We start from the raw sequence: 17,674 nt of genomic DNA on the forward strand, positions 1-17,674 counted from the left end.
TGACTCATTTAGAGATGCATATTGTAATATTCAATACACATAGGATGTAAAAGAATATGTGAAAAAAATCCGATGAATCACGAGACTGTTGAATTACAGAGTACATTGCTGTGATGCCTCTGGGAGTATGGAGGGAGACATGCATTGCTGTCTGTCACAATGTATTTCAATACCAGCACTGGGGGCGCCAAAGACAAGGACTCTCTCACACTCTTTTTAGTTGTTTTTGACAGGTGTTTTTATTTCGAAGTCATTTTATTTAAAGGCCAACAAGAACTAGTTCTCCTATTGAGTTAAATTAGAAACATATCCATCAAAATACAGAGTTGTTGTCATTGGCGCAAAAGTCAGATGTATGTCATAACATGCTAGTATTCTGGAAACATCCATATCATCAAGAATGTGACCGTTCATTTGTCAATGTGACTGTCACTGACTAAAGGCATTTATTATAAAATAAGCAATGGAGGGAAACAAATCCCTTTCCTTCATTTTCATCTCCTGTATTGTGTCGCTATTGTTATTATAATAACTTATAAAACGTATTATTCTGTATATTTGCTATTGTCAATCTCCTGTGTCCAAAAATAGACACCAGTCGTCTACTGCAATCTCTGCCTCTCAAATAAATAAATAAAAGATCCATGATGTGATTTCACACAGACTTCAGCCAGGAGAATTTGTTTATTTATTTTCGACATTTCCTAGTATTCCCCTTGAGCTGAATTGGAGTAGCCCTGTGATGAAGGGAGATCTGTCACGAGAAGTGTCACTGCATGTTGCCCACACTGTCGCGCTTACGTGGGCTCAATTGTGTGCACCAGATTCTAGCAAACACAGACTGATTTCCCTTGGAAGAAGGCTTTATCACGTGGGAGTCTGAACACATCTATTCGGGGAACCCATTTCGTTATGATAAAAGCTTTGGGACTCCCATATCTGTTATGAAAATCGGTCTCAAAAAGAAGAAGAAGGGCTCCAGAGGTCCAGGGAATATCAGGGCGAAAATAAAATGACCGCCACGGGTTGAGCTCGCACTTTCTCCACAGCTGCAGCGACAACATCCTCCTCAGTGCGGAGAAAAAATAAATAAAAGCAATGGAGACCAGAGGTTTACTTTGTGGCTATGTTTGGGGACACACACACGACGTAGCAGAAGCCATGGCACGGTATCCAGCGCCGTCCGCCTCCAACATTAACCCGGCTATTTCGAGAAACTTCCAGCCCACTTTTCCCACGTCACTTCAAGGAATCTTTAAAGCGTCCGTCGCCGAGAGTGAAACATGTTTCAGTACTCGACCGCCGCAGCAACATGAACGGCATGAAGACACAGTCGCCGATATTGACGACGGCCAACAACGACAGCGACCCCCTGCCCCTCGGCTGGGAGGTCAAAATCGACCCCCAGACAGGTTGGCCCTTCTTCGTGGACCACAATAACCGCTCGACGACTTGGAATGACCCACGACACGACGCGAAAAAGGTAATAAAGTTGTCTGTACAACTTCTGCAACGGCGACTTTTTTTTTTTTTTTTTTAATATATCGAGCAAGTGCGTGTTTTTTCGTGGTGTTTTTCTGGGCGCGTTGTTGAAAAAAAGCGTTGCGCCGCATCACTTGTACATTGATCCTGTTGACGTGAGGCCTCGTCCTCCCCCTCACGGACAGCTCATAAGCCCATTATAACGGGTGATCGACCCCGTTATGTTTCCGTGTCATGATCTGAACACTATTATTACCCGGTGACTCACCGTGCAGACACCTATGCTCGAGCTCCTGGCGCGTTTAATAACAATATCTTTCACGCTGGTGGGGGAAAACGCCGCGACGTCCAGCTCGTATTAAACTTTTCCCTTACAAGGCTTGAGGCTGGTGCCGCCGCTCACGTTTTGGCTTCTGGAGTCTCGACTGTATACGTGCGATCGAGGCTGCTTATTTAATACATGTGGCCACCAAACGTACAGGTCTGCAGAGGGAAAAAAACAAACCCTCCCTCCCTCCCCACCCCCACCCGGCCCTGACAGGCTGCCAGTTGGTAATCTTTCGTCTCGGAGAGAGACCGTGTTGTCCAAAGTTAGGGTCCCGAAGAATCTGCTAGAAAGACACAGCTGTCGGGGGATAAAATTGGTGCAACGGCGCTGGCAGCGTGCAGTGAGTGTCCCACACAGACATGACTGCAGAGGGCAAAAGGGTCGTTCACAGCTACTTAGTAACTTTTGTCTCAGAAGGAAGATGACACTGGTTTACATATTAATGCAGTTTTTTTATGTTTTGTTCTGGAGGCCTTGGTGTTTTGTTGGTGGCCAGAGGTAGAAGGTCATTGACCGAGTGCTGAGTTACCAGAATACTTGTTGCTCCACAGCTGTCATTTGCAGGTGGCTGGTCACTTAGTAGTACACTATTAGAACAATACAAATACCTTTTTCTATTTTGGCTAAAATAAATGATGAGTCTCATTGTCGGACATCCAGTCGCCTGTTGACAGAGCCATTGTTGTATTTAGGGAGATATTGTGCTATTTTTAAGTAAGTATAAGTCCCCTTACTTTCAGTGGGAATATAAGTGTGGTATGCGTTCAAATGTGTTCTGGTATTATTTATACTCTATTTCATGGTACTAGAGCAGCACAGGTGTGGTCAAGCGAGACTGACACGAGGAAGAAATTGCCCGTGTGCCCTGATGATGTTGAAACATGTTAGTTTGGAGGGTGAGCCGAACTGTTGTGAGCGGGATGACACAATGATGGCCGTCTTATTGTGAAGCTCAGTTTCACAAACAAACTTGGTCTGACTGGAAATGAGCGCAAGTCCACGTTAATCAGAGGCTCACTTGGTTTATCAAATACTCAACAGAGGTGATACATTTGGCGTCCCCCTGTGTCACATTTTAACCTATGACCTTTGCAGTTATCTCAAGCCTGAGAGAGCTTTCCTATTCAAAAACACCTCCAGGTTTTAAGAAAAAACATTCGGTTGTATGTCTGGAATAGATTTTTGTGGACATGTTTAGCTGTTTAATTTTGGATTTACTTTATTTAAATCTAAATGTTGCAGTGGAGAAGACAAGCAAGTGCCTATACAATTCATGAGATGAAAGTGGTGTTACTTCCTTTACTCAACTGTAGGCAAGAAGAGCTAGTTTTTTTTTAATAAAAAATAAATAAAAATACATTACAATAAGCCAATCACCTGTCAACATATTTGATGAAATTTGGTCATCATTTATAATTTAGGCTTAGGTTATACTTTTTTAGAAATGTAAACAAACCAATGTTAGTGTTGCCTAAAATGTTCTTAAGCATTCTCAAGTTTTTTTATTTAGTTGTTTTCCTTTGCTGGATCATGTAATATAAATAATAACGTGTTAAACGATATACTGTTGGCCGTGTTTCAGGTCAGAGAATCGTCAGCCAATGGACCCAACATACCACCAGAACCGAGCCCCCAGGAGTTACAGAAAACCTTCGCGAGAGAGATGAAGCACCCCATTCTGCGCCCAGGTTACGTTCCTATCCCGGTCTTCCACGAGGGCGCGGAACTGAGGCCGCAACAGCATCCGTGTTATTCCTACATCCAGCCAAACGCTGCACAGAATATCCGGTCAGACGGGCGGACGCCTTCCCCAACACCAGGGCTCCACTGCAGGCCCAGATCACCTTTGCATGGACCTTTAGATAGCTGCCCCGTGGAGCTTGGAAAGGCCAGCTCGCCTGTTTCACAAACAGCAGAGGTTGGATTTGAGTATGCATGCTGCAGGACTGTGCATGCCAAATAAATGATCAAATACGTGATTTTCACTATTTTAATTTGCTATGTTTTCTAGGTTTACACCGCCCCGCATCACCAACCCCCGCGGCCCAGCAGCACTGGTCTACAAGCAGGTTACATCCCCATCCCGGTGATCCATGAGGGCGGAGGAGGAGGAGGAGGAGGCCAAACACAAACGCAGGCTCAGTTGAACCCCTCTGTCTACTCTCAGCGCATCCCATACTCGGAGCACCAGCAGCCCTTCTATCGTCTTCAGAGCGACGAATGGCCGGCCTACTCTGCAGCGATGCCGCCTCCCCGGGAAAGAGCCTCTCCGGTTCCGATTCCTCAGCATCGCGATGCCACTTCTATTCACCTCCAACCTCACATTAGAAGCCAGTCACCTATTGTAACGCAGGCTATGGGAGAAAGACCACAGGTACTTTTTTGTGTGTGTGTTTTCACTTGGATTTTTCCTCATGTTCAAAAATCTGAGATTTTTCTTGGCGGTATGTGTTGACCTAGATTGTGACGACTTCTTTGTAACTTCTAAGGCACAGCAGCATGTCCTCACCAGAGACCCATCCCAGAAAATGGAGCAGGAGCAACAAGGAACTCAGCAGAAACCCGAGAACGTGCAGCTCCCCCAGCCGTTGCACACAGAAGCTGACGTCCAAAAACCTCAACAGTTCCACCAACCTCAGCAACCACCGCAATTTCAGCAACAACAACAGTTTCAGCAACCACAACAGTTCCAACGGCCACAACAGTTTCAGCAACCTCAACAGTTTCAGCAACCTCAGCAACCACAACAGTTTCAGCAACCTCAACAGTTTCAGCAGCCACAACAGTTTCAGCAGCCACAACAGTTGCAGCAGCCACAACAGTTGCAGCAACCTCAGCAACCACAACAGTTACAGCAACCTCAACAGTTTCAGCAGCCACAACAGTTGCAGCAACCTCAGCAACCACAACAGTTACAGCAACCACAACAGTTTCAGCAACCTCACCAACCACAACAGTTTCAGAAACCACAACAGTTTCAGCAACCTCAGCAACCACAACAGTTTCAGCACGCACCACCTCAGACATCCCCACAGCCTCAGCAGCCCGAACAGTTTATGCAGTCACAACAACAGTTCCCGCCTCCCCAGAAACCAGAACAACCACCACAACAACACACTGCGGATATCACAGTGCAAATACCCCCAAAGCCCGAGCCCCAGGACACGACGGATGATCCCCCAGAGGTCCCACCTGTAAAGGTTGAGGCTGAACAGGCCGCCGAGTGCCCAGTCCACCCGGGCTTAGCTAAGGTGCAGCAGATAGTCGGAAGGGTTGCTAAGCTGCAGCAGGATGTGAAATGCTTTGACGGAAAGAAGAATGGTAAGAAGTACCTATTACTGGAGGAGCTGCTGACCAAAGAGCTCTTAGCACTGGACACGGTTGACCCAGAGGGTCGTGTAGATGTGCGGCAGGCAAGGCGGGACGGAGTCCGTCAGGTTCAGAACATTCTGGAAGAACTGGAGCAACTGGAGGAGCAACCAGCCAGGCCTGCAAGCGAGACGGCGATGGAGGGAGACGACCTGACACCGAAAGGAGAGCCCAGAATGATCGCCAAGGGAAATGTGGAGCTGGCCAAGGAGATCTCATAATGACTTCACACTTCATAATCAAGAGGGGAGAAGGATATCCTGCTTTATATTTGATAGTGAACGAGCCCAACCCGGCTAACTCTCCTCCTCCTCCTCCTCCTCCTTTATCTACAGCATTTGTGGAAGTTGCATGCGTTGATTAACGGTGTTGGTATTTACTGCCATTCAGCACATACTTGATGGTAGCTCAGTGCGATCATGTTTTTCAAGCCAATGTTGTTGCCTTCTATGTTGTGCCAATGTCTTCATAATAAGACAGCAGTCATGATCAAGGTGTCGTCAACAATTTCTAGTCAAATTGAAGTTTGAATCAGAGGCCTTTTACTAAATAAATGGGAAGAAAAGCAGGGGTATTTTCTTAAGAAATGTTATGTGTGGTTGCCTTTTGTCTCGATCAAATATTGTACGGAGCTTTCCTTAATCCAGTCAACTAATCAGTCAGTACACAAAAGTGCAAACATTGGGCCTTTAGAGCAGAACTCACTGCAACACTCAGTCAACAGAAAAACGCATTTCCCCCCTTTATAGCCACATGGCCATGGTGGAGCTGCTTTGTCCCGGAGCACAGTGAATATGTTTGTTAGATGCTGCTTTTGTTGGTGCATTACTGATTTTGCTGTCTTTGCACTTTGCCATCATTAAAATGTATTACGCTGAAGCATCAGCAGCACTTCATTTGAAATATATAAGTTACACAAGTTTTGATTGACGTGTTTGTATGTGCATTGGTTTACTTGTTATTTCAAACACTATATCAGTATTTATATCATATAGTATTTTGGTACATTTATGAATGTGTAAGGACAATTGAAGGTGAGATGTGTATCTTACTTGAGATGTCAGACAATCAGCACTTGGTGTTGTCAGAATGTATAACTACCAGAGCGACAATCTGTAATGACGCTAACACACAAAAACGGCCTAAAAGCCTTAGAAATGCCAACTGTGATGGAGTTGGCCAATTCTTAAAGAGATGAAGATCAATCTGTCACTTTCAAACGGTTTGAAATTAACTTTAAGATGCCGCTAATTGTTTGTGAAGTAATTTGTCACTGTAATACGATCCATAAGCCTGTGAGGTGTACGGGTCACTGCCTAACACACCTTTACAAATGATGGATTATGTTGTCGTGTTAATCACAGTTTATGAGTAGCAGACTGATGCATTGTTGAAAGCAAGTCACGTTGGTATGTTTGAAAAATAAAAATGTATTTGACATGGATTTGGACTAATATTTGTGTTCCCACAGACCAGGTCAAGAATTGACTTGAGGATGTGAAGATACGTCCTCGACAGTATTTGGCTGACTTAAGTCTGGTTTAGTTTTCCACTCGGGGGTTGTCTTAGGTCAGTTGTCTGAGGTCAGTTGTCTGAGGTCAGCTGCTCCCTGCCTTTTCCCCTCAGTCATAACTGGGAACAATTTTGCCCCCTTACATCCATGGTGGGTGGGGACACAGTGGTGTGTTTGACCCCAAACTGTAACATCAGAAGAGGGACTTAATTACTATTGTTAGATTGTTTTACATATAATCTCCAAATGTCCCCAGATTCAAATAAAAGCAATACAATGGCTGTTAAAAGCCAATACAATAAGGCCACAACAATCTTAATAGTCACTTTCCTCAAAATGGGGAGTCCAGTGAACAACATATAGTGTCTTCAACATACAATTACATCATATAAATAATTAGCCAAATCATTTATGATGACTCTCATTGATTTACTAAAGGATGTAAACAGTTTGACGTACAGGACTCGTTACGGAACAGGTCACGTGTTATTGTTTAGAGCAGGAAACTGTCGGTTACGTCTGGAGGTCCACGCAGCAGCAGCCGGGACACATCGCTCGTTCACGCGTCTCCGGCTTCACTCTGTCCGGCATGACTGGGTGAAGTGAAAGGCTGCTTAGTGGAAAAAAGAGGGAATTTAATTACCAGTATGCGTAGAAACGGGATAAACAATTCCGACACGCACCCCGCTGGCGCGAGCTCGCGAGGCAGCTAGCTGCCGTAGCTCACGAGCCCATAGGGGGAGCGAGCTAACCGCGGCTAGCCCGGCGCTCTCTGACTACAGGCAGCCTCCAAGACGTGAGAGTTGATCCATACCTGCGTCCGGCAGCCAGACAGCGAGTTTAGCTGCGTTTGTGTCACGTCAAAGGGTCCAAAAATGGAGCTGTTCCAAGCCAAAGACGAATACATCCTCCAGAGCGGGGACCGTGCTCTGTGGTGTAGCCGAAAGGACGGGACCATGACCGTCAGACCCGGTACGTACCGAGGACAGCTTTCTATACTGCAGCCCGGCCATTTACCTGAAACTACCGCCGGGCTGTGCTACCTTGACATACACGCGTTGTTATTGTCGTGGCCTGTCTGTAGCTGACGAACAGTATTCTTGTGATGGCTTATTTGTCGCCATTGTAACGTGACAGCGCACCTCGGCAGTTCAGTCTAATCTCCCACTCGTACCTGCCGCTCAGTAATCTCTGAAATAAAGTGTTACCGTAATAACGGCATAAATAACCAAACAAAGTCGACTGTTTTAACGGCACAACGGAGACCGTTGGCCGCGCCATTACACCTTAAAGTCTCTCACTCCGGGGGCAACACCCCGGACACACTCCTAACTTCTGGCTTCGTCTCTTAGTTACACTCTGAAGGGTGAACTCCTCTGTAGACATGGTACAGCACTGTAGGGAGGCGAAAGTAACGGGTGTGTTTAAAAAAAAAATAATGTTTCTATTCTCTACTATTCTACTAAAGTGTGACGTAATCCGTAGTACTCTACAGGTACAGGCGTGTTCAAGTGTGTTCTTAAGCAGCTCCTCCGTTTACAGAGATCCTGTGCTGCTGCTGCTCATGGCTGTGACAAATAATGGCCTATGAATTTAGTCTTAAATGAAATGCAGCGGGCTGTTGGGAATTACACATTGCTGAGCTAAAAGAGAAGTTTTCTCCTGAGAGTCGCCGGAAGGCAGCGCGTGTTGGCAGTAGAAGTTGTGTGTCTGTGCAGCCATCCAGAACAGGTTTTTAGTTGCACCACTGTTTCATTATTTAATTGGAAAAAGGGTTTCCACTCCTCCTCACTGGGTTTCCACTCCACTCCCGAGCAAACAGTGAAGTAGTTCCACTATGTTACACATGGTGAGTGAAGATGCTGTAGTATTTTAAAAACAAATATATATATATTTTTTGTATTTATTTTTTCTGCGAAACCTTTTCCTGTGGGCCCCCATTTACACAAAATGTTCCGACTGGTAGAACAGGAAGAGTCATTGTCTGAGGCGGCTTCTCAGTTGACATCCATCAACCTTCGCCACACCCCTCACGTTTTTCCAATTTGTTCCTACACTATCACGTTTAATCTGTCACCAATGCTGAAAAGCATTCCAGTTTTTCTATTAGTCATCGAGTTTGTACTTGGCCTGGTGCTTGAAAATGTTAGCACACCAAGTTTTTGAGGTTAAGAGAGGTTTTACTGGTTTTACTGGGTATTCAAAGAACTACTTTTAGTGTTACTGTGAAATCACCTGACCACAACTGGTTTGTGGTACTTTCTGTTTAGCTAACTCAGTCTTGTGAATATTTAGCTGTTTCTGACAGAAAAAATGCACATGCTCGAACCTTTCAATAAATAACTGGACCCCAATAAACAACATATCCTACACATATCCTACACAGCCCCATGTGCTTGTATGTGTCACTTGCATGTGCCCTGGCTGTTTGTCTGATCTCAAGCATGTGCTCGCTGGGTGGTTTTTGCAACGCCGCTTTTCTGATGTTCCATCTTTACATTTCTGTTTCAGCAACCGACCTGCTGTTGGCTTGGAATCCAGTGTGTTTGGGTGTGGTCGAAGGTGTCATTGGAAAGATACAGCTTCACACAGGTAAGTCGAGAACGACAAACCTTTTTGAACATTTCCTCCTTAGCTGTGCGTTACTTTTGCACACACACATTCTTACCATTATTTCCCATCTGTGGACACTTGAGTAACTAAATCAGCCAGTGCACAGCATGTTTCTTACTCACAAGGAAAGGTGCAAAAAATTGTGTGAAAGCGCCTTGGAATTTGTGTCGTTATGAAGCCGAGTGAGCTGATGGTGATGATAAATCCGATTTTGTTGGTGCCGCCTCATCGTACGGATTGTGTGACCAAACCGTATACCTTTTACAAGAAAACACATGAACAATTATATTATTCAAATAATTTGCATTAATTAACGTGGTTTTGATATTTGGTTACCAGATGTCATGTGTTACCTATATTTAAAATATCTGCAGTTAATGGTGTGCAGCTACTTTCTTCACACCTCTCAGAATGTGAAACATTATGCACCCATAACGCAACTCCCCCTTCATCTTTCTCCTCTTGGCAGACCTTCCTCTGGGCCTCGTATTAATTCGACAGAAAGCACTGGTGGGCAATTTACCAGGCGACCACAAAGTCTACAAGATCACCAAGATAGCCGTCATTCCTCTGTCTGACGAAGAGCCTCAGGAGCTTGAGCTGGAGGTGTGTACACTAATGCTGTAATGTTTTAATCATGCATTCAAACCCCCCGGATAATTATTATGGGTAACGGTGCTTGTGAGAATACGAAATTGTATTTAATTATTATATTTAAATGTATCTGTGTGCATTACTATATGATTCCTCTCTAATAGGCTGACAGTGATGTCAGCCTATCAGAGAGGTTAGTTCTCTTCTATTAGGTGTTGGTTTTATTTTGTATTTAAAAAAATTAAAATAGTTGTTTTATTTTCAGTCACACATTTAGAGTGTAATAGACTGCAAAGGCAGTTGAATATTACTAAGATTTGAGTCTTTCAGGGGAGCTTCGTGGCTGGTGAGACAGAATATTTTCAAGTGAGTAAATCCAGAGGAGGATGATCGTTCCTGTTTGGCTTTTAGTCCCCGCCCTGTTGTACATTGTCATTGTGCAACAGAATGACCGTTCCACCCCTGTTGTGTCTAGAAATCCTTTAGATCAATGTAACTGTTAGATCGTTTACAGCCTTAGGTTAGGAAAATGAGAACTATATAATGTAATGTATTTCATTTAGTTTTGTTTTCGCTGTTTGGAGTGGTTAGTAATAAACATTTTGTATTTTTATGTTTTTTTTAAAAATCAAATTGAGGTATAATGTCCTCAGCAAATCCTCTTTTTCAGCTTTGCAAGAAGCATCACTTTGGAATCGATAAACCAGAGAAACTGGCCCCGTCTCCAGATGAGTCAAAGTTCTTGATGAAAACCTTCAGCCAGATCAAATCTAATGTGGCTGTGCCCGTCAAGAAAAAGGTATTTTGTTGTTGTAACTGTATGAAAATGTATTCTGCCATCCTCAAGCCGGCATACTACTTTTCTTTTGCGCTTTTGAAGTTCTCATAGGATTTTACTTTCTTTGCCTTTTCAATTTATCTCTCTTTTCTATCCACTCGTCCAATCCAGTATTCCCCTGCCTTCCAGGTCAAGGAGAATAAAGAGAAAGAACGCCTGGAGAGGCGGCTGCTGGATGAGCTGTACAAGATATTTATGGACTCCGATTCCTTCTACTACAGCATGACCTATGACCTGACAAACAGTGTGCAGCGTCAGGGAGACTCTGAAAAATCCAGCTTACCCCTATGGAAACAGGTGCAAAGAGAAACGCATCTCACAACTCTTTGCCCGTTGCCCTATTTGTTTTATATATTTGCAGTATATAGCAAAAACCCTTGCATCTGAAATTACAGTAATTGTTATTCTTTGTTGAAGGTGGATGACCGTTTCTTCTGGAATAAACACATGATCCAAGACATCATTGACCTTCAGGTAAAAACTCTCCCATACAGAAACATAGAGTGGCACTGTTAAGGTTTCTCTCAGCTGGCCCTGTTGTGTAAGCGTGGCAGTTGTATGTGTAGAGTGTAATCAGAGCTTTATCAGAGTATGAAAATACTCCGTGAGCAGAACGGCTAATGGCTCTGAGTTATACAAACGTATCTCCTTCGTGGATGCAAAGTGCTCCATTATCGACCTGAACAAGCACATCTTAATCTGGTCCTGATGTTGTTTTTCACTTCATGAATGCTCCAGGTGCCAGAGGTGGACTTGTGGGTGATCCCGATCATCCAGGGCTTTGTGCAGGTGGAGGAACTGGTGGTGAACTACAACGAGACATCCGATGAGGAGCGGAGCAGCCCGGAGACCCCACCACAGGAGGTCACCTGTGTTGATGACATCCATCCCCGCTTTACTGTGGCTCTTATCTCCAGACGTAGCCGCCACCGCGCAGGTAAAGCCACGGTTACTGTCAGCTTGGCCCAGAGCAAGGTCCTGCCAGAGCTCAGATTGAGCCAAATATGAGGGTTATGTTCTGTAATTAGTTCTGATTGTTCCCACATCATATGGTTTCTTTCGCACAAAGGCTTTGAGTAACTCGCCAAACAATTGAGTTTTTATTCTCCTCCATTGAAGCGTGATCTGTGATATAAATAATCTGAATAGAGTGGATGCATTCTTCTTGCCCAAAGGGATGCGGTACAAGCGCAGAGGAGTGGATACCGATGGCCATGTGGCTAACTATGTGGAGACAGAGCAGTTGATCCACGTGCACAGCCACACGCTGTCCTTTGTACAGACTCGTGGCTCCGTGCCGGTCTTCTGGAGCCAGGCGGGGTACCGCTACAATCCGCGGCCACGCTTAGAGAAAGGTCAGCAGAAATACACCATCTTGCATACAGTCCAACACAGAGGGCCACTAAGGGGTTTTATTGAAGTAAAGTGCACTTCCAGGTTTTTTTGTTTTATAGTTGTACCTTTTTTAAAAAAAAAAATCGGTGCCAGTGTTCTCTTTGGATTTTACACATTTACACACCAAATATAATTATCTTGTCAGTCCTTGCTCCACTTGTCTGTAAAATTACTTTTTTGACTGGGAGTTGGAGGAATTATACATATGGATACAAGGAAATTTGCTGTAATGTCAGGTGAATTAAAAACCTTCTTAAGGAAACAGCCCATCTGTCACCAAGTTATAACTATTTGTGAACTAGATCTCTTGGTGTCTTCAGCCCGGTTCAATTAAATGGAAATAATTTGGATGCATATGTGTCTGTTTTAGGAGAGAAGGAGACCATGTCTTACTTTTCTGCTCATTTTGAAGAACAGCTTAATCTCTACAAGACACAGGTGAGCGTATGCTATCTGTTATTATCTGTTTTTTGACTGTGCATCGGTCTTGTATTAGGATTGTTTTGTGCATTAATCACAAATGTGGTTATTCTGTCAGCTGTGGATGCAAAAATTGTCCTAACCAACTACCATGTGCTTCATATCAGTGCATCCCGACGAGAATAGATCACCACGATGAGTTAGTCAATTTAGTCGCACTTCCTGTCACATGTAGCTTATCAGTGTGTTCTAAAGGAAAGGCTTAGAGGGCCAAATGTTAAACACAAGGCTGAATGGTGGCGCTTTTTATTGTCTTCTTCAGGTCATCATTAACTTGGTGGATCAAACTGGACGGGAGAAGATAATTGGCGACGCATATCTGAAGCAAGTCCTGCTTTACAACAACCCGAACCTCACATACGTTTCATTTGACTTTCATGAGCACTGGTAAGAGAAACACTTTTCTCGGCAGTGTAACTTGGTTATGAATGTACGTCTCCCTATTTTATACCACGTTGCATATACTTCCCCTTTATGATTCTTATATCCTGTTTCTCAGCCGAGGTATGAAGTTTGAGAATGTGCAAGTACTGACGGATGCGATCTCTGATCTCATCACAGACATGAAGTGGGCCTGGTAAGTGTCATGTCAGTTTTTTGTTTGTTTGTTGAGAAATGCTAATAACATTGCTTGCTGCCTATCTTCATCAAATATGATTTTGTTTTGTTTGAAAACAACAATGAACCACCAGTGCATGTTAGAAATCCAGTTTCTTATTGGGTTAAAGATTGTACTTTCATGACTGCATCCTGTTATCTATGTATCTTCCTCTGTCAGGGTGGATCAGGCCGGAGTCATCTGCAAGCAGGAGGGTATCTTTAGAGTCAACTGCATGGACTGTCTCGACAGGACCAACGTGGTCCAGGCTGCTGTTGCTCGGGCGGTGATGGAACAACAGGTGAGATCTGTTCCCTGTTTGGACTAAGGCAAATACATTTGCTCATCACATCACATGCACACGGATGGCTAACCTTTGATGCTTGTACAGCAAAGCTAGCAGAGCTGATCTTCACTAAGCGCATTAACAAAACTATGATATGGACACCCTTGTTTCAGCATTATAGAAATCCAGCAACTCCACCATATTCATCTTGGATTAAATTCAATGAGCGAATACAAGGGTAGATCTAAATAAAGGCTGACCTTTCATCATGTGTACTTGCAAAAAAAAAAAAATGTCTCTTGTCTCCCTGCAGCTGAAAAAACTGGGTGTGATGCCTCCAGAACAGCCGCTGCCTCCCAAATGCTGCAGCATTTATCAGATCATGTGGGCCAACAATGGAGACACCATCAGCAAGCAGTACGCAGGCACAGCAGCACTCAAGGTAACCCCATGGCATACACATTCACATCTGAATCAGTGTTGCTTAAACAAGTAGGCCATCTTCTTTTGACACAGGGTTACAAGATATATCTAACAGACACTGTTTGATCTGTTTTAGGGAGATTTCACCAGGACAGGGGAGAGGAAACTGGCTGGTGTGATGAAGGATGGCGTCAACTCAGCCAACCGCTACTATCTGAACCGCTTCAGGGATGCTTACAGACAATCTGTCATTGGTATGGAAAAACAGACACATTTTATAGCTTTATATATATATGTATGTATGTATGTATGTATGTATGTATGTATGTATTCATACCCATTGATTGACTCCTCTGAATCCTCTGCCTCTCCCTGCAGACCTAATGATGGGCCTGCCAGTGACGGAGGACCTGTACTCGATCTTCAGTAAGGAGAAGGAGCATGAAGAGAAGGAGAAGGAGAGCCAGAGGGGTGCGCAGGAGCAGGTCAGCCTCCTGTTGCAGACCTACATGCAGCTTTTGCTGCCGGATGATGAGCAGTTTCATGGTGGTTGGGCCCTCATCAACTGTGATATGAGGTTTGTGGCTACCTGACTTGTCTTTTGCACTATTTATACGATGTTTTCAGTAGTTTCCATGACACCGTTTCTCATTTCCCTCCAGCCTCGTTGATGCAAACAACAAAGATGTGGATGTGCTGCTGCTTCTGTCTGACAAAGCCTATTACATTGCTTAGTGAGTCCGACTTTCACCAACATTGTTCTTTTAGAAATTGTTGTTATAGATTCACTCATGTTTGCATTCATTTTCCTGTAGCTACGATGAAGAAGCAGATAAAGTCAACCAATACCAGCGTCTCAATTTAGAGGGCTTGGAAAAGATCGAAATTGGTAAGAAGTTCGACTCAAAGGAGAAGTGAGGGTTCTTGTACACTCACTGAGTCACCCGACACTTCCTAAAAGTGTGCTTAACAGTTTCTCAGTAACCTTTTAGCAATATCTCCGTCCGTTTATGATTCATGCAGGGAAAGCGCATCACTAAAAATGGAAGTTGCGTTTTCTGTTGCAGGTCCAGAGCCTACTCTGTTTGGGAAGCCGAAGTTCTGCTGTATGCGTTTGCATTACAGGAGTGAAGAGACGAGCGGCTACTTTCACACACTGAGAGCAGCAACACGGAATCCTGAGGATGATGGAAAAGGTATGAAGAAATTCTTTAAACGGCAAAAAAATGTTTTAGAACGTGAACTGCATTTACTGGTTGAGTTACTAACGTTGTGACATATTTCAGACACATTACAATGCATAGCTGAGATGCTTCGCATCACTAAACAGGCCACAGGGCTGGATCTGCTTGTGGTTGAAAAGAGGCTGGATAGGTGAGTACTAATCCATCATCATTAAGATGTAACGCAGATAAACATTTGCACAAATGTAACTTTTGACCAATGACTAGAGCTGTGGTTCAGGTACTTAATGTTGTTTGTGTCACAGGCGGCAGAGTAAACCTCACGAGGATATAATGGGCATCCAGAACAAACCCGCTGACCAGGTCCAGGGCAGCTCTGGTCTAGCTCAGGGCAAAAGTTTCCTGCTCAACAAGTTCTCCTCTCTTAATCAGAAAGTGAAGCAGACCAAGACAAACGTAAATATTGGCCAGTTCAAGCCCCTCGGGAGACTGGGCAACTTCTCCAAGCCTGACGTAAAAGTCGATTTCCTAAAGCCAACTATGCATGTCAACCTGTGGAAGTCTGATAGCAGCTTGGAGACCTCGGATAACAACCCTGGCACAGGAGCCCTAAAAGATATCGGTGACGGGCACTCTGAAATCTCAGATGACTCTGATTCCTATAATTCTGACCCAGAGCACCTGTGTTCTGGTTCTTTAGAAAACGTGGACTATGTGCTGCCCAGCTGTGGCATTGTAGCATCAAACCCACGACTGGGCAGTCGCTCCCACTCCATTGGCAGCGTGGAGCTAAATATCCCCTCTGTCATCAAAGTCACTGGCTGTGACGGAAAGCAGGAAAGCTGCTCTCAAGTCAGTAGTGAAAACTCCCCAGGGACCGCCTCGGTGGCGGAAGAAGCCATTCTGATTGACTTTGGTACTCCCATCGATGCCTACTGCCACCAGTTTATCCAGGATGCGCAGACCAAACCTGTTGAGGTGTTTGGAGAGCACCCACCAGCTACTGTCCCCCCACCCAACCCTGTGCAGAATAAGGCCCCGGCAGACTCCGACAAGCAGCCACGCTCCGAGCCGCAGCACGAACCGGAGGAGCCCCAGCTCCCCAGGCCGTCCCAGCTCAACGTCGACTCCACCGCCGCCGGTTCCAACCTCCTCTCCGTCCAGAAGCCCAGCTCTGCAGCCTCGGGAGGCTCTCAGAGGAGTCTGTGTTCACAGGTGGAGGGCAGCCTCGGCCCTTCACCCGCCGACAGCAACGGCAGCCGCGTGGTTTCCCCCTTTGCCAAGATCAAGAGCTCCATGGTCCAGGTGGCCAGCCTCACCCAGGCGGGACTCACCCAGGGCATCAACTTTGCTGTGGCAAAGGTACAGAAGAGCCCAGAGCCAGATGCTGTCAATGAAGCCCAAGAGAATGAGCTTAAGGCAATGTTTACACAGTGCCAGACCAGGATCATTCAGATCTAGTGCTTTCCCTGTAGCAGGACTCTGTGGTCTAACGCCGTGTAGAACCTTCCTGTATGGTAGCAGTAGCAAAAGCTTGCACATAGCGTCACTACTCGGCCAAGAAATGCGCTTTTAATTGCCCTTTAGTTCAACTTCGCCCATGTTAATGATGACTACAGAACTTAGAAATATATACTTACGCCCAACATGACAGTGACCATGTTTATGTGCACATCATTATAGATTCCCTCACTCTTAAGATACCACTGACTGTCTTGTCCAGTTCGTATCCCTTTTGCCATGCAACCTCGCCCAATGTCCGGTATTAAAAACAATTATTTGAATTCCCGTGTCCAATTTTAGACGGTAGGGTATTGGATTGAAGTAGGTTAATGTACATTAAAATCCTAAATCACTCCAGATATTTTGCTACCGTTGAAGGAAATTCTTCTGTAAGTGCAGTTTTCTTCTCGGATTTCAAGGATATTTTCATTACGTTTACCTTAAGAGACACATAACAAGACAAAAGAACATATTTAGGTTTATAAGATGTTTTAAACTCATGTACTTGTATTCTGTGCATGTAAACATGTCACTATCCTTAGTCTGAAAAGTTAGGTTAACGGTAACTGATTTTCGACAAGGCTGTAGCTGTACGTTGAAAGTCCGATCTGTCTTTATCCTGTACTGATCGTCCTGCTGCTGGTGCAGGTCACTTATTGGCGTTTGTAATTCTAGGCCTCGTAACAGCCCTCGATTTGTAACAGTTGTAGAATCCGACCAAATATCTTTTGTGATTCCCAAAGGATAATTCTGTGTTAACTATTACTCCTTGTATAGCTGTCAGAAACTAGCCAGGCGACACACTGTCGGTAGTTATCCTATGTGATATCAATGTTGTCCAGTGTAACTTAGAAGATATGCCGTTATAGAAATAATGACAACACAAGACCTTAGTAAGAGTATCCTGGTTGTTGATATGTACAGTGAGTATCGTATGTTTATCTGTTCCCTGAGTAGGGCCTTCCCTTAAGCTTTTTGTATTGATAGTAGGGTGGCATCTTTAAAATGTTCAGAGAGGTATGAGCATTATATTTTAAAAAACAAACACCCGGTACTGTCATGGCTAAC

The 17,674-nt window shown here is 44.5% G+C and overlaps 2 protein-coding genes across 2 annotated transcripts; both read left to right on the forward strand.

The window, feature by feature from the left end:
- Positions 1–1,283: 1,283 nt before the first annotated feature.
- Positions 1,284–6,623, forward strand: bag3 (BCL2 associated athanogene 3; the record flags this gene model as incomplete). The annotated part of the gene is given in 6 exon segments (XM_079230186.1): positions 1,284–1,304; positions 1,307–1,483; positions 3,393–3,728; positions 3,822–4,184; positions 4,300–4,416; positions 4,696–6,623. Coding segments are annotated over 6 exon segments (1,719 nt in total). The 3' UTR covers positions 5,401–6,623.
- Positions 6,624–7,567: 944 nt separating this feature from the next.
- inpp5f (inositol polyphosphate-5-phosphatase F) lies at positions 7,568–17,056 on the forward strand (the record flags this gene model as incomplete). Its single annotated transcript, XM_079230306.1, has 20 exons — positions 7,568–7,664; positions 9,204–9,284; positions 9,775–9,911; positions 10,570–10,698; positions 10,867–11,034; positions 11,155–11,211; positions 11,476–11,674; positions 11,913–12,092; positions 12,503–12,570; positions 12,875–12,999; positions 13,112–13,189; positions 13,391–13,511; positions 13,810–13,938; positions 14,056–14,173; positions 14,298–14,496; positions 14,582–14,653; positions 14,735–14,808; positions 14,987–15,115; positions 15,206–15,293; positions 15,409–17,056. 20 exons carry the CDS (start codon positions 7,568–7,570, stop codon positions 16,562–16,564), a joined length of 3,405 nt encoding a protein of 1,134 aa, XP_079086432.1. The 3' UTR covers positions 16,565–17,056.
- Between the last annotated feature and the right edge of the window lie 618 nt (positions 17,057–17,674).

Source organism: Taurulus bubalis (assembly GCF_910589615.1).
Source record: "Taurulus bubalis genome assembly, chromosome: 14".
In the NCBI taxonomy this organism is placed as follows: Eukaryota; Metazoa; Chordata; class Actinopteri; order Perciformes; family Cottidae; genus Taurulus; species Taurulus bubalis.